The 13,869-nt window shown below is 34.5% G+C and overlaps 1 protein-coding gene across 5 annotated transcripts in view; it reads right to left on the minus strand.

The window, feature by feature from the left end:
* LOC111059838 (hepatocyte nuclear factor 6) overlaps positions 1–13,869 on the minus strand; it is a 113,385-nt gene that overhangs the window by 76,379 nt on the left and 23,137 nt on the right. For 3 of the 5 annotated variants that reach the window (XM_039441729.1, XM_039441732.1, XM_039441731.1), the window contains exon 2: positions 3,118–3,141. The exons of the other annotated variants lie outside the window; for them this stretch is intronic. In XM_039441729.1, the coding sequence (XP_039297663.1) occupies positions 3,118–3,141 (24 nt within the window). The remainder of the gene's footprint in view (positions 1–3,117; positions 3,142–13,869) is intronic. 5 annotated transcript variants of the gene reach the window in all.

The following is a 13,869-nucleotide window of genomic DNA, read 5'->3' on the forward strand; positions in this document are numbered from 1 at the left end:
ATATATTATTCACATAGCTCACCACTCTTCTGGAAAGAAGAGCTTCATTCAATAGAGATTTTATCACGCGTTCAATATCTGTGAACACTTGACAGATCAAGGAGCCAACATGAGGTATCGAGATTTTTTTTTTGTACTCGGGAAACACTTCTTGTATCAAGGAAGTGGGGTGAAATTTTGAAGGGAGAAGTAATTAATAGATAAAGTAATTGAGTGATCGAGCATTATCATTAACTGAGGAAATAGAAGAATCTTCTGTGAGCCATACTAGTATGCGTTGGACACATTATCAAAAGTATACAATAACTAAAACAACTTTCTACCCATTTGAAACTATGAAGTATCAGAACTATATATTATAGTTGTTCACTTAAAACCGATTTGAAACTATAAAGTATTAGTGTACTAAAACTCTCAAAAAATGAAGTAGTTCACTATTATACTCAGTATTACAATGCAACAAAAAGATTTTTCCTCCACCTACTGTCTAAAGTACTTACTTTACTCCCTGAAACCTAATACTAAAGTGTCACTTTTTCGCTCTCGGTAGTAAAAAACAGAAAAACTCCCTAGGGAGTAAAAGTGACTCCATTTAAATAACATGGGGAGCATCTCTATTTTGAAACTTACATTGTAATAGGTTAGAAGGTCTAAGCTCAGATGAGAAAGCATAATAGAGGTGTCTGTCATTGAGTCAACTGAATTCAATACCACAACCAGAAATTTGATTAACTCATGAAATATATGTTTGTATGATAATTATTATATTCTTAATATTAGTAGACGATAAAAATTTATACAATTTTTAAAATATTTTATTCTATTCAAAATACCAGCCAACAAATATTTTTGATCTGCAATTCAAATATGAACCGCGTGATCTGGAGTCAGCCATTTTTGGTAGCTGCTCAGCTGATATAATTGTTACAACTTTTGCCGATAGATAGCGCAATCGGCAGTGCCAATCAGACGACCGGTTTTTAGGTTTTAGATTTAGGTAATGTTGTTAGGAATCATTGTCACGAATACGTAAGTTATTAGAATGATTTTATTTGCAGTTTCTATAAAAAAATGTAGATGGAGGAAAAATGTTGTGTCACGAGCGAAAAATACTTTTTCCTCCACCTACTATCAAAAGTCTCATTTTACACCCTGGAATCGAATACTAAAGTACTACTTTTCCTCCCATGGGACTAAAAATAATTCCCAGCGGGAAAAGTGATCACTTTTACTCCCAAGGGAGTAAAAATAAACCCATAAGATTAACATGGGAAGAAGTCCGACAACGCCGCGATTGAAGAATGAGGAATGTGGCAACACTGTCGTGGTCGGTAGAGGAAAAGTAAAAGAGCTCTATTTCGATCTTTGGAATATTTTAGCTCTAGGAAATAAGTAGCTCTATTTCGATTGTTAGGTTATGTTCAACCGTTGGTGGATATGAAAAAGTACACACCTCTAATGACGTTAGAGGTGTGTACTTTTTCATATCCACCAACGGTTGAACATAACCTAACAATCGAAATAGAGCTGAAATAGTGTGAAAGCGTGAAGATGTAGTAAAATTATTCATTGTTATAGGTATTGGTGTAGGTGGAGGAAAAATGTTGTGTGCATCACGGGACTAAAGTACTTATTCTCCCTCAGGGAAATTGTCGCCCTCGGCTACGCCATCGGGCGACAACAGTTTCCCTCAGGGAGAAAAAGTTGCACTTTAGTCCCTAGATGCACAAATAACTATTTCTCCCTCAGGAAAATTGCTGCCCTCGGCTTCGCCTCGGGCTTCAAACCTTTACCCACAGGGAGAAAAAGTCGTACTTTTCACTCCAGATATACAAATAACTATTTCTCCCTCAGGAAAATTGCTGCCCTCGGCTTCGCCTCGGGCTTCAAGCTTTTTCCCACAGGGAGAAAAAGTCGTACTTTTCACTCTAGATATACAAATAACTATTATTGATTATTTTGCATCGATTGATAATTTATATTGATTAGTTCATTTTTTTATCTACTTTTCATCCACTCACTCTAGCTGAGCTCAAAAATATAGTCATCTCAAACGAACAAAAACTATGTAATACTATAATGTTATACGAAATACCAAAGCAATTACTGCAGTCAATTACCTAGAAAACGTCTGCTTCTGCAAATATTGACAACTGGAACGAATTTCGATGAGTGCTACTATCTAAAAATGTTCCGTCAGTTCGGGATTCAAACCCGATACCACCCGTTTGTCGGAGATATGCCAAGAGATACCGGATTCGACTCCCGGACTGGCGAAAAAGTTTTGGAATTTTAGCTCTTAGCTCCTTATACGTGTTGTCAATATTTACAGTAGCAGGAGTCCTGGAGGTAGTTGACAGCAATTTGATTAATATTTGGTTTTAACAAGTGAGCAATAGTAGGATGTTGTGGTTGACAGCGAGACCTCACCGGGATTCAAGCCCGAAACAAAAAGGAGGGTGGTTGGTGGTGGGGGGGGGGGCGACTCCAAACAGAAACACCACAATAATGCTAATCGGGTTTGAGAACAGACTGACCTGATTTCTCGTTTATTGTGTATTCGATTTCTAGGTTATGATTGCATTTTAGTGCTGGAGGAAATGAAGAGACAATGTTGAGGTAGGATGAGATCTCTCTGTGTGTGAGTGTGTGTGTGTGTGTGTGTGTGTGTGTGTGTGGTGTGTGTGTGTGTGTGTGTGTGTGTGTGTGTTTTAGCTGTGAATGTGGAATCAGATCACCGCTATTCATTACGCGGGTACTCTACTCTCTCTCTTCTCATCGTATAATAGCAAAAGTGGCTCTGCGTTAATTGTTTTCAAACTTCTAATCCAGATTCCCTTTTCATAAAAGTTTACCCAGTACGGAAATATCTTAAGGGAAGAGATTAATATCAATATTCATTCTAGTTCACACTCAATTTGTTCTATCAAAGTTAATTTATAATTGAATTATTGTTAGTGGTTTGGTTAATAATAATCAATCTTAGCTTTTCAATTCATAGAAGATTTAGATAGATTTATGATAGAAGATTTAGGATAGAAAATTTATGATAGAAATTTTAGACAGAACGTTCAAAACTAAGCATTAATAATAATAATTCTCAGATATAAAACTTACGCTCGGTGGGTTCGTCTACACAGGCTGAAACATACGCATACAAAAATCTATTACGTGGTATTGTGAATGGAAGCTTGCAAAATTAGTAATAGTAATCAGCAAATGAAAACATCAGTAATCAAAATAATAATAATAATAATAAATATAAAACTCATAGAATAACAATATGATGTCAGTATCAAAATAAACACAAACAAAAATGTAGAACAAATAAAAATTGTTTGTAATGTAGGCCTGAATATTATTGCACTATGCATTTGATGAAGTTGGCGGAAAAATCATTATAGATAAATTTAACAAAAGAATCAAACTACAAAAATCAACGTCGATTTGCATAGCACTCTGAAGGAATTACAAATGTCGCAACATGATATTGAATATTCTGCAAGAGTTTGAATTTATCCTAATAAAGCTGAATAATAATTATGCATTACAAGATGTATCAGGTAGCAGTACTACAGTTCTGCTCTTTATCAAATAGAACTCTCATAAGAGTGTAAAGAACTTTCATAGAGATATGATATTTATTAATTCGTTTGTCAATCAAAACAGACACTTTTATTAATAATATTTATATGAATTCATAGATAAAATTTTAGATTTCGTTTTCAATTCCAATATGGAACTATTCTTCTATGTTTCATGCGAATATTCAAACTACAATTCTGATTAGTATTAATAATTAGTAAAAGATTAATAATATCGATAAGATAGAGTCCATCCAAACACGCTATGGCATATTTAACAACAACAACAACGAACATTATGTAAAATAATTGTGAGAGTACAGAATGGATAGAATGTTTAAAGAGTTTTCCAAATGGAAATGTTCGGAAATAAATAGAGATTTCGATAATTACTTTTGGGAAAAAATAGCTCAAACGATGTAGCAAATAAACCTGCTACCAAATCGTGCAATAGTAGAAGCACTACAAATAGATCGCATGAGTAAAATATGACCCCAAATGCTAGATCTCAATCAAATATCTTGAATTTTTCATAATCTTCAAGCGGAGATATTCTGTAAAATCTCAACACTGATAGCGGTCGACGTCTTTTTCTGAAAGTCATTTGTATAGAAAAAGTTCAACAAACTACTTCTCAACTTTCTAGTCGACAAGTTGTCTCCAGGTCTCTACAGAAATAGTTTTCTTCATTTACTTATGAGTTTACTGACTCCTCCAACTGTCAAATGCTTCTTATGAGAGAGCCTAGAGTGCCATAAAAGTATTCAATTATTTTAAAATTATCTTATTGATACATACAAAACTCTATCATGCCTATATGCAAACATGGGATGAATTAGGAGGAAATTATGTTGATAGTAATGTACGGCATATAAAATGACAAAACTACTATTATAATAGAATATTTGGTTCAACGAAACGTTAGAGTGATGTAAACAAAGCAGTTTGGTGGATAAAATTATCAGCTGATAAGACTTGACGTTGATTCACACCTGTTCAATCGTGTTTTAATATTTTGAAGTAAAGCCCAAATTTCAAATTAACAGCTTTTGCTTGAGAAAAGTAGTCTTGGAAAGAGTGATGTGAATCAATATCAATATTTCCCAACTGATAATTCAACGAACAAGAACAAATTGTTCTGGTCACATCACTCCGTCGTTTTGCTGAACACTATAGCAATGATTCGATTTTAAAAAGCTGAACTTTAAACTATAATTAACTAGTGACACAAGTAGAATCATGACATATTATAATAGTATAATGATATGAAATACTTAAGGTAGTGGTAATGATTGTTCTACTTGTGATTTTTTTATTTCAAGGAAACATTTGTCACAGTACCAATATCGTTAAGTAGAATTAATTTATTCATAGAAACTTCACTTAAACGAGTGACCAGTTTTGAAAATAATAATAATTGTGATACTATCGATTGTGAATATGATGATTGATTGTCATATCATCGCTTTTTTAATGTCAATTTGAAGAGTTCATGTTGACTAAGAGTATCATAGACCTATGTTTTTTCGAGAATTTATTGAAATCTATTTACATATTCTATTCCATATTTCAATTGGCGGTAATAAAATTATTAATGTGTATGGCTTCTTGTTAATGGCGTGTCTCATATGGGAAGGTCCGTAATGACCTTTGTCATTAATATTGAATCATTTGTTTTGAATTCGATTTTTAAGTTTAATTCATATTGAAATAACTAATAGACAGTAGTGTGTTTTTTAAACTGTAAACTGTAAATTTGAAAAACGAAGGAGAAACTGTACAATTATTGTAGAAAATCTACTCGCGAAAATTCTTTTGGAGTATTGAACTGTGATGATAGTTGTCTTTAATAGGGTGAAGGTTTAGAAACCGTTGGCTCATTCTACCACAGAGCATAATGTGCCGTCACACTCTAAAAGCACAGCATATGAGTGATATTAGGAAATGATAATAGAGTGAAGCTATCACAGGGAAGTTTGTTGTGGGGCTGTTGCTAAGCAACCAGCAGGTGTCAACTCGTCAGGCCTTGGTCGAATTATCTCTCAACCCCCCCCCCTAACCCTCCTCATCTCATCACACCCCCACAAAACGTGTCCTCACCCTTCAAGGTACGACTGGAAAAAATTGTCTGTTTGTCCGCCACAATAAATAAACTATTTATCACCCTGCAATACGTGCGGAGGAGAGGAAACGCCATCAGTGTTTATAAACCCACTACAGGAACCCTAAGCAAAATATTAACTATAAACAAGAGTCTAGAAAAACTATCATCAGAGCTCAGTTTTGTTTTTATTATGTCGAGCGCACGTTCAGCCTAAAACTGCATTTTGAAATAGGAACCACTCCTTTTGCTTAAATATATATGAATTTTCAAATCGTCTTCCAAATTCAAAACTCACAAGAAATAGAATAAGAAGGTGATTTTATGTTTTTACTAGGAGGGCGAAGTTACAGCACAGTCAATCTTTCTTACCCTAAATATGCAGGAGTCCGTATGCGTGCATCACAGGTTATTACAAATAATAGGTACAAATAAAATGTACCTATGTGCAAATAAATACTCAAATAATAGGGTTTACACATCAATCAACGCTCAGTTCTCTCATAAATAGTTTTTCAGGTTTATACATTAGCAGCATAATAACAGTTGTGTTTCCAAATAAAATTGATGAATCAATGTCATTGATTCATCAATTTTATTTGGAAACACAACTGTTATTATGAATGTTTGAAAGCTGTTCGTTATTTGTTAATTTCCTATTCTATTCCTATAGTTTGAAACTCTTCCAAAGTAGTTCTACATTTCTCAATTACTTTTAATTGAAAGCTGTTGAATAAACACGAAATCACGTGTCAAAGGAAATACTTGAGAATATAATCAATGTCCCAATAAAGGACACATTTTAATGTAGACCATTCACTCATTAGAAAACATCTCATCATTCAGATACAGGAATTAAAGCCTCACATACTTACTATAGCAAAAGCCTATTACGGTATATCTATTGAATCAACTTGTAGAAATATATATATTTCCAAATAATATGCATTATATTATAGACACTTCACTTACATTGACTGTTAAAATTGAAAATGCCTGAGGATGAAACTGGAAGATCGAGCATAGATTTTCTCTCAACTTTTCGACAAAACCGACCGAATACCTTTCCCCATAACATAGTTTGTGAGAAACTCTCGTATATACTGCCTCACGAATAACAAAAAGTCTGGAAAATGTTTTATTTCAGTGAGGATACAATGCGCAACGTTTTGACAGCAGAAATATTCAAAGTTACCACCAACAGAAAGTTCATCTGAAAAATGCTTCATTCCCGAAGGGAACCAATTCGCAACGTTTTGACAAAAATATCCAAAGTTACTAACAGCAGGAAGTTGAAGAGAGAACTATGTAAATGTTATTAGATTTTTGAATGGTCGCGGAACGCTACGGGAACCAGAAATTAATTCAGGTAAGTAAGTAAATGGATGCTTGCACTGCTTGGGCAGGAGGCAGGAGGCAGGAATGTCTGGCGCCGTTTGAGCAGCGATACAGCGCGTAAAGGTGGACAGTTTGTATTTTAATATCGATCGGTGTTCGAACGAATAAAAAAGACGTCGGAATGCCGGGCGACCACCAAAGGTCGGAATCCCTATGATAACTGAAAGTGTTGACGGCCAAAGCGGGCATTCCTTCTTAATCAGAACGCGGAATTTGCAGTGTGGCAAGGTGGACGGAGGCGGTGAGGTAGAGGGCACTGGCTCTAGCACTAGCGCTGCCTCTTTTGACCCTTTGAATCCGCTGGCTTTGTCATTGAGGCGCTTCCACCAACCGCAACCAAGGGGATTGATCGGGCCCTGCTTTGCTGCCGAAGGCTGAATTCGGATCATACGCATTCTTCTTTTGCCGTAAAAGCGCATGCCAGGCATATTCACGAGAATTTCCCGCATCTAAAAAGTTATATTAAAACTCATCTCTCCAAGATCAACCAAGCAAGCAGAATCCAGGCATGATTGACAGCTATGGATTAATTACTCGCCGCATCTAAACCGCACACCCGGCGTCCAAATATTTTAATATCAAATAGCTGCGCTAATAAACGCTTGTGCCGCCCAAGCGACAGACATCCTACTTCGTCCCTTTACTGCACCAACTTCAAACAAAATTCCAAGCTCACCTGTTACAGGTAGCGCCCGCCCATCAAGCTTGATAGCCTCAAGTTTGGAATTTTCCAATATTTGTTAATAGGTAGATGGGGCCTCGCTTTATCTCTGGCAAATGTTTGGCATGAAACAGAATCCATTCTCTAAAATAAGATGGGAAATTAAAGATCTGCTAGAAAATAGCTTCATTCTTGGCCCTTGACATCATGATGTTAAGACTTTCTTACAACCATCAACATGTTATATAAATATCTCGAGGTTGGACATGGAGTTTGGAATTGAGGATGATTTGAACTAAGTGATTCAAAGTGAGAAATACCATGAGATTTGTTGATAAATTCCTTTGTATCAAAACTCTTTGTATCTGGTACTTCGTGTCTCAGAGAGGTGGTACCATTAAATTAGTACATTATTGAAATTATAGGGAAATAAATTAATTTAGTCTCGATTCTATTTCAACATTTCTTCAATGTAACAAAACTAATCTGTTGTTGCTTGAAAGCTCATTATCTTGATATTTTTTATGCAAAAAAATATGAAATTATCTATTACTGTGAATAGTTACTCTAAGGGTCAGTTTCCGAGCACGGGATTCAGCTAAGTTCTAGACTTTAAACAGCTGGAGTCGGAAAATTAGTCGCAGTAAATAGTTGCAGCAACTTGGCTTTCCGAAACGGGGCGTAGTCGTAGTCATTGTCAAAGTCACGTTCAAATTAAATTTCGAAAAACTAGAAAATTGAACAAAAAAAAATAAAGAGAAAATAGTGTAAAGTTTTGGTTCTATCATAACAGACGACAATAATGTTGAGACTGACATAAAAGCAAAACTAGCTGCCGGAAACAGATGCTATTATGCTCTGACCCAATATTTGAGATCCAAAACCCTGTCCAGGAAAGTGAAAATACAAATATATGAAACAGTCATAAAACCAATTATGCTGTATGGAGCAGAGACATGGGTTTTGACAAAGAAGTATGAGGATCTATTAAATATTTGGGAGCGAAAGGTTTTGAGGAAGATATTTGGCCCTGTATATGTTAATAGTGAATGGCGAATACGATCAAATCAAGAGCTGCGTGATCTGTTTCAGAAATGTCAAATTGTTGACGAGATAAAACTGAGGCGTTTGAGTTGGCTGGGACACGTTGAGAGGATGAGTGACTCAAGAGTTGTAAAAAAGGTTTTCAGGAACAATCCAGGAGGGAGAAGGCTGAGAGGACGTCCGCGAAAGCGTTGGCTGTAGGATGTGGAGGACGACATTAGGAAGCTAGGGAATGGAGGCGTAAGGTTGCCGATAGAGACGAATGGAGAGGCTTTTTGAAGGAGGTCAAGGCTCTGAATGAGCTGTAGCGCCAAGGAGTAGGCAAGTAAGTGAAAAGTTTCAGCTATTTTGAATTATTTAGGAATGTTTTATTTCGTCAAGGAAAAACGTTTACAATTATACAAATGAGAAAAAAAAGATTAATTTTGCTGCAACTATTTACTGCGACTAATTTTCCGACTCCAGCTGTTTAAAGCCTAGAACTTACCTAAATCCCGAGCTCGGAAACCGGCCTTTAACGTTTCAAAAGACTTAAACTAAATATTTACAGATATCTTGAGATAATATATATAATATAATATAATATAATATATAATAATATATTAAAACAGGAGACATAAGACATAAATAGATTGAAAACACTTAAAAACTTACATTAGAAATGGAGAAAATTTTCGGGAACTGAGTTCCCTTCTTCAACCGAGCAGACTCAGCACTGAGTAAAGTACAGTACCGACTAAACAGCTTAAATCTCAGCACTGAGTCAGCTCGGTTGAAGAAGGGAACTCAGTTCCCGAAAATTTTCCCAATTTCTTATGTAAGTTTTTAAGTGTTTTCAAGGACATCGTTGAAAAGAGGACAAAATTTCACATCGACTTTGAACTTTTTTCAACTTGTATCTCAATAACAATTGCACAGATACGAACTTCTAACCAGTTTCATTGAATTTCTCAGCCAAATTTCCTATAGAAAAAGTATTTTTACGCCCTCAATCACTCGACATAAAGCTATCAAATTGTAGACAATTATTCACACTCAAACAAGATAAGTCTCGTTTTTAATTAAAACATCGTATTTAAACTGAAATTCTGATTCGAGGATTTGAGCTAGACAACTGTATTTGGTCTCATTCGAAAGATAATCAAAAAAGGAAGTTTTTGCGCTATAAAAATTATCTCGTACCCTGGAAAAAAAATCGAGAAAAATGTCTCTGAAGTTTTCAAAAAAACTTCAAAAATCACTCTTTTTTACTTTGACCGCTAAAAAATACTTCTCAATAATCGACTTTGGCATGTTTTATACATCAAATCAATGTGAAATTTTGTCCTCTTTTCAACGATGTCCTCAAAATTCACTTAAGACCAATGGTTCTTGAGATATTGACGATTTAATGACTGGAAGTACGCCTACTTGAAAAATATTGAAAAATCTATATATCTCGAAAACGAAGGTCAGTAAAATTTTCTCCTATCGACCTTCGTTTTCGAGATATATCAATTGTTCGACATTTTTCAAGTAGGCGTACTTCCAGTCATTAAATCGTCAATATCTCAAGAACCATTGGTCTTAAGTGAACTTTAAGGACATCGTTGAAAAGAGGACAAAATTTCACATTGATTTGAGGTATGAAACATGCCAAAGTCGATAATTGAGTAGTATTTTTTAGCGGTCAACGTTGAAAAAGAGTGATTTTTGAAGTTTTTTTGAATACTTCAGACACATTTTTCTCGATTTTTTTTCCAGAGTACGAAATAATTTTCATAGCGCAAAAACTTTCTTTTTCGATTATCTTTCGAATGAGACCAAATACAGTTGTCTAGCTCAAATCCTCGAATCAGAATATTCAGTTTAAATACGATTTTTTAATTAAAACGAGACTTATCTTGTTTGAGTGTGAATAATTGTCTACAATTTGATAGCTTTGTATCGAGTGATTGAGGGCGTAAAAATACTTTTTCTATAGGAAATTTGGCTGAGAAATTCAATGAAACTGGTTAGAAGTTCGTATCTGCAATTGTTATTGAGATACAAGTTGAAAAAAGTTCAAAGTCGAGTTAAAATCTAAACTTTTCAAACAGTTTTTTCTTGATTTTTTTTCACGGTAACAATATTTTTCCAATAATGAAAAAACTTTGCCATTTTATAAACTATCGAATGAGTATAAATTTTCCAGGAAAATTTCAAAACTAGAGTGTTAAAAAATGAAAATTTTCATTTTCAACTGACCACGTATGCATATTATGAAAATTCACAGCACCACTTCTTGTGAATGAGCTTTCATCCGACCATAAAATTTCCGGAATACGTTCAGCAAGGATCCATTCACAAAATCTTATTCTCGCTTCAAAATCAGCATTACTCAAGTCCTGTACTGGAGTGTCATGAAACGGCCTTAGATTATTTTTTTTCAGTATTCTATGTATTGTAGTCTTCGAAGCATCTAGTATTCCAGCCGCCCGCCGAATCAGCTACAACTTATGAGTTATTAATTCTCTCCTCATAAAACAGCAAATTTTTGTGGTGTAATGTACTACATAAGAATACATTTTATTCAACTTTTATTCGAATTTAGTTTACACAGCTTACATAATCCTCTTCAGAATTAAATTCTCTACCATTTTTATTGCGAAAAATTATTTGTTTACTGGTCATTAAAGAAAGTTATTGGCATCAAACGTAGAAGTCTGTGTTTTTCTACTTAGATTTTTTGGATATTTCAACTTTTTACTCAAAAACTACTCACACTACAGCTTCCAGACTAGTTTTATTTAATTTTTCAGATATTTTTCCATATGAATCCAGCATAAGTTTTTCAAAAACTAGTCCCCAAACAATTCAGCATCAGTGTATTTCACCAGAGGAACTGAATTCCGAGCGAAATCTTCCACCATGTATAGCTCGCTAATGAAGCGTTTATGGATATATGTTTATATGAACTTTTTTTCTTATTTTTACCTCTACTATCACGTATTAAAATATTTTACCATAATTATGAATCACCCTGTATATATGTCATTATAATACTTGCAAAAAAATATCCTGTATGCAACTCTCATTTTACTATTCAAGTTACTTCCCTTTTGACACCTAGAACTGTTTTTGTAGTAGATAACTGATGCAGATGTCTTTTTAGAGGAAAGGGAGAGAGTTTTACTTTTGTTCAGTTTTGTTTTACCACTCAACTCGAAGTACTCTTGGCTAACTCATTCACAAATCGGATTTGAAACATGTTTAATGAATTGATAGGTAACTGGCTGAAGAGTGTGAGAATGGAGTTTTAATTCAATAGAAGAGTTAGTAAAATGCTCGGGAGTTACAAGTTGTCACTTTCAGTGCAGATACAACATCATCGATTTATCGCTTCAAGCTTTCTACAACATAGATCCTCAATACCAAGGATAAAGTTTGTAACTTAATTTAGTAAGGCTTCCTTCTCCCTTCCATTTTGTGATTGAGGAACGATTATTTCATTACAATTTTATTATGAATATCATAATCTATTGAAATTTCTCACAAACGAGAATGCCCATGATGCTTTCGTTCAACCCTAGAATTATTATTTGTCAGACGCAATCTTCATTTTTCAATAAAACTGAAAGTTTAATACTTTTTTACTCTATATTAAAGCTCATACCACTTTAATGTGCCACTGTAACTTATCTAGCAGTATACTATTCATTACCAACATTATTATAAGAATGTGATTAAAAGTTCGATCTCTCCTATGGCACACATAACAGTTTCATAAGCGCCAATTCAATAACCTGACATACATAGATAAACGATGATAGAATAAAATATATTCTAGTTTTGTTAACAAGTGCAGGGGATTTGATCTCAGGGAACAATGTCTCTGAATGAAAACACCTTCATTGACTGGCCTAATTTATTGTATTTGTATAAAATTAATTATAATTGTAGTTTTGATATTGAAATATGATACATGACACATGGGCACATGATATAGTGTCCATAAAAGATAGAATAGGCCCACACTGTTCCTTCAGTAGCCTATAAGTAAATGAATGTGAATTCAGCAATTCAGTCATTGTGTTGAAAAATTCATAACGGCAAGGAAAGTTGTGTGAGTGCGCCACAAGATTTTTTCATGAGTGTTTGATGTTTCCAATCACTATTTCAGTTTTGTTGTTTTCTGTTTCCAAGTTTATATTTTAGGTATTGTTTTCGAGTGTAGTTTGTTTGTTTTTTTAGTTTATTAGTATGATAGGTCTTTTTTAGTCAAGTTCAATAAGTTATCAAGTGTCCGTGTTTATTATCGTTATCAACATGAAATTCTCCACAATTGAGTATACAGACATGCTATGGTATGCAGAATGTGCATACGACTCAAAAGAGTGGAGAGACTTTACAGAAGACGCTTCCCTCATCGACAACATCCTTCTTACATCACCTTCCTAAGATTGATGCAAAGATCTAGGAATGGAAGGGTATTGGGGTAGCTGATAGACGCGAAACCTGCTCCAATGATTGAAGCCTCAAATGATCGTGTTGTACAATATTTGAGGAAAATTCACGTTCCAGCTTCGGCGGGCGGCTGGAATACTAGATGCTTCGAAGACTACAATACATAGAATACTGAAAAAAAATAATCTAAGGCCGTTTCATGACACTCCAGTACAGGACTTGAGTATGCTGATTTTGAAGCGAGAATAAGATTTTGTGAATGGATCCTTGCTGAACGTATTCCGGAATTTTATGGTCGGATGAAAGCTCATTCACAAGAAGTGGTGCTGTGAATTTTCATAATATGCATACGTGGTCAGTTGAAAATGAAAATTTTCATTTTTTACACTCTAGTTTTGAAATTTTCCTGGAAAATTTATACTCATTCGATAGTTTATAAAATGGCAAAGTTTTTTCATTATTGGAAAAATATTGTTACCGTGAAAAAAATCAAGAAAAACTGTTTGAAAAGTTCAGATTTTAACTCGACTTTGAACTTTTTTCAACTTGTATCTCATAACAATTGCACAGATACGAACTTCTAACCAGTTTCATTGAATTTCTCAGCCAAATTTCCTATAGAAAAAGTATTTTTACGCCCTCAATCACTCGATACA

The sequence above is a fragment of the Nilaparvata lugens genome, chromosome X (genome assembly GCF_014356525.2).
Source record: "Nilaparvata lugens isolate BPH chromosome X, ASM1435652v1, whole genome shotgun sequence".
Taxonomy (NCBI): Eukaryota; Metazoa; Arthropoda; class Insecta; order Hemiptera; family Delphacidae; genus Nilaparvata; species Nilaparvata lugens.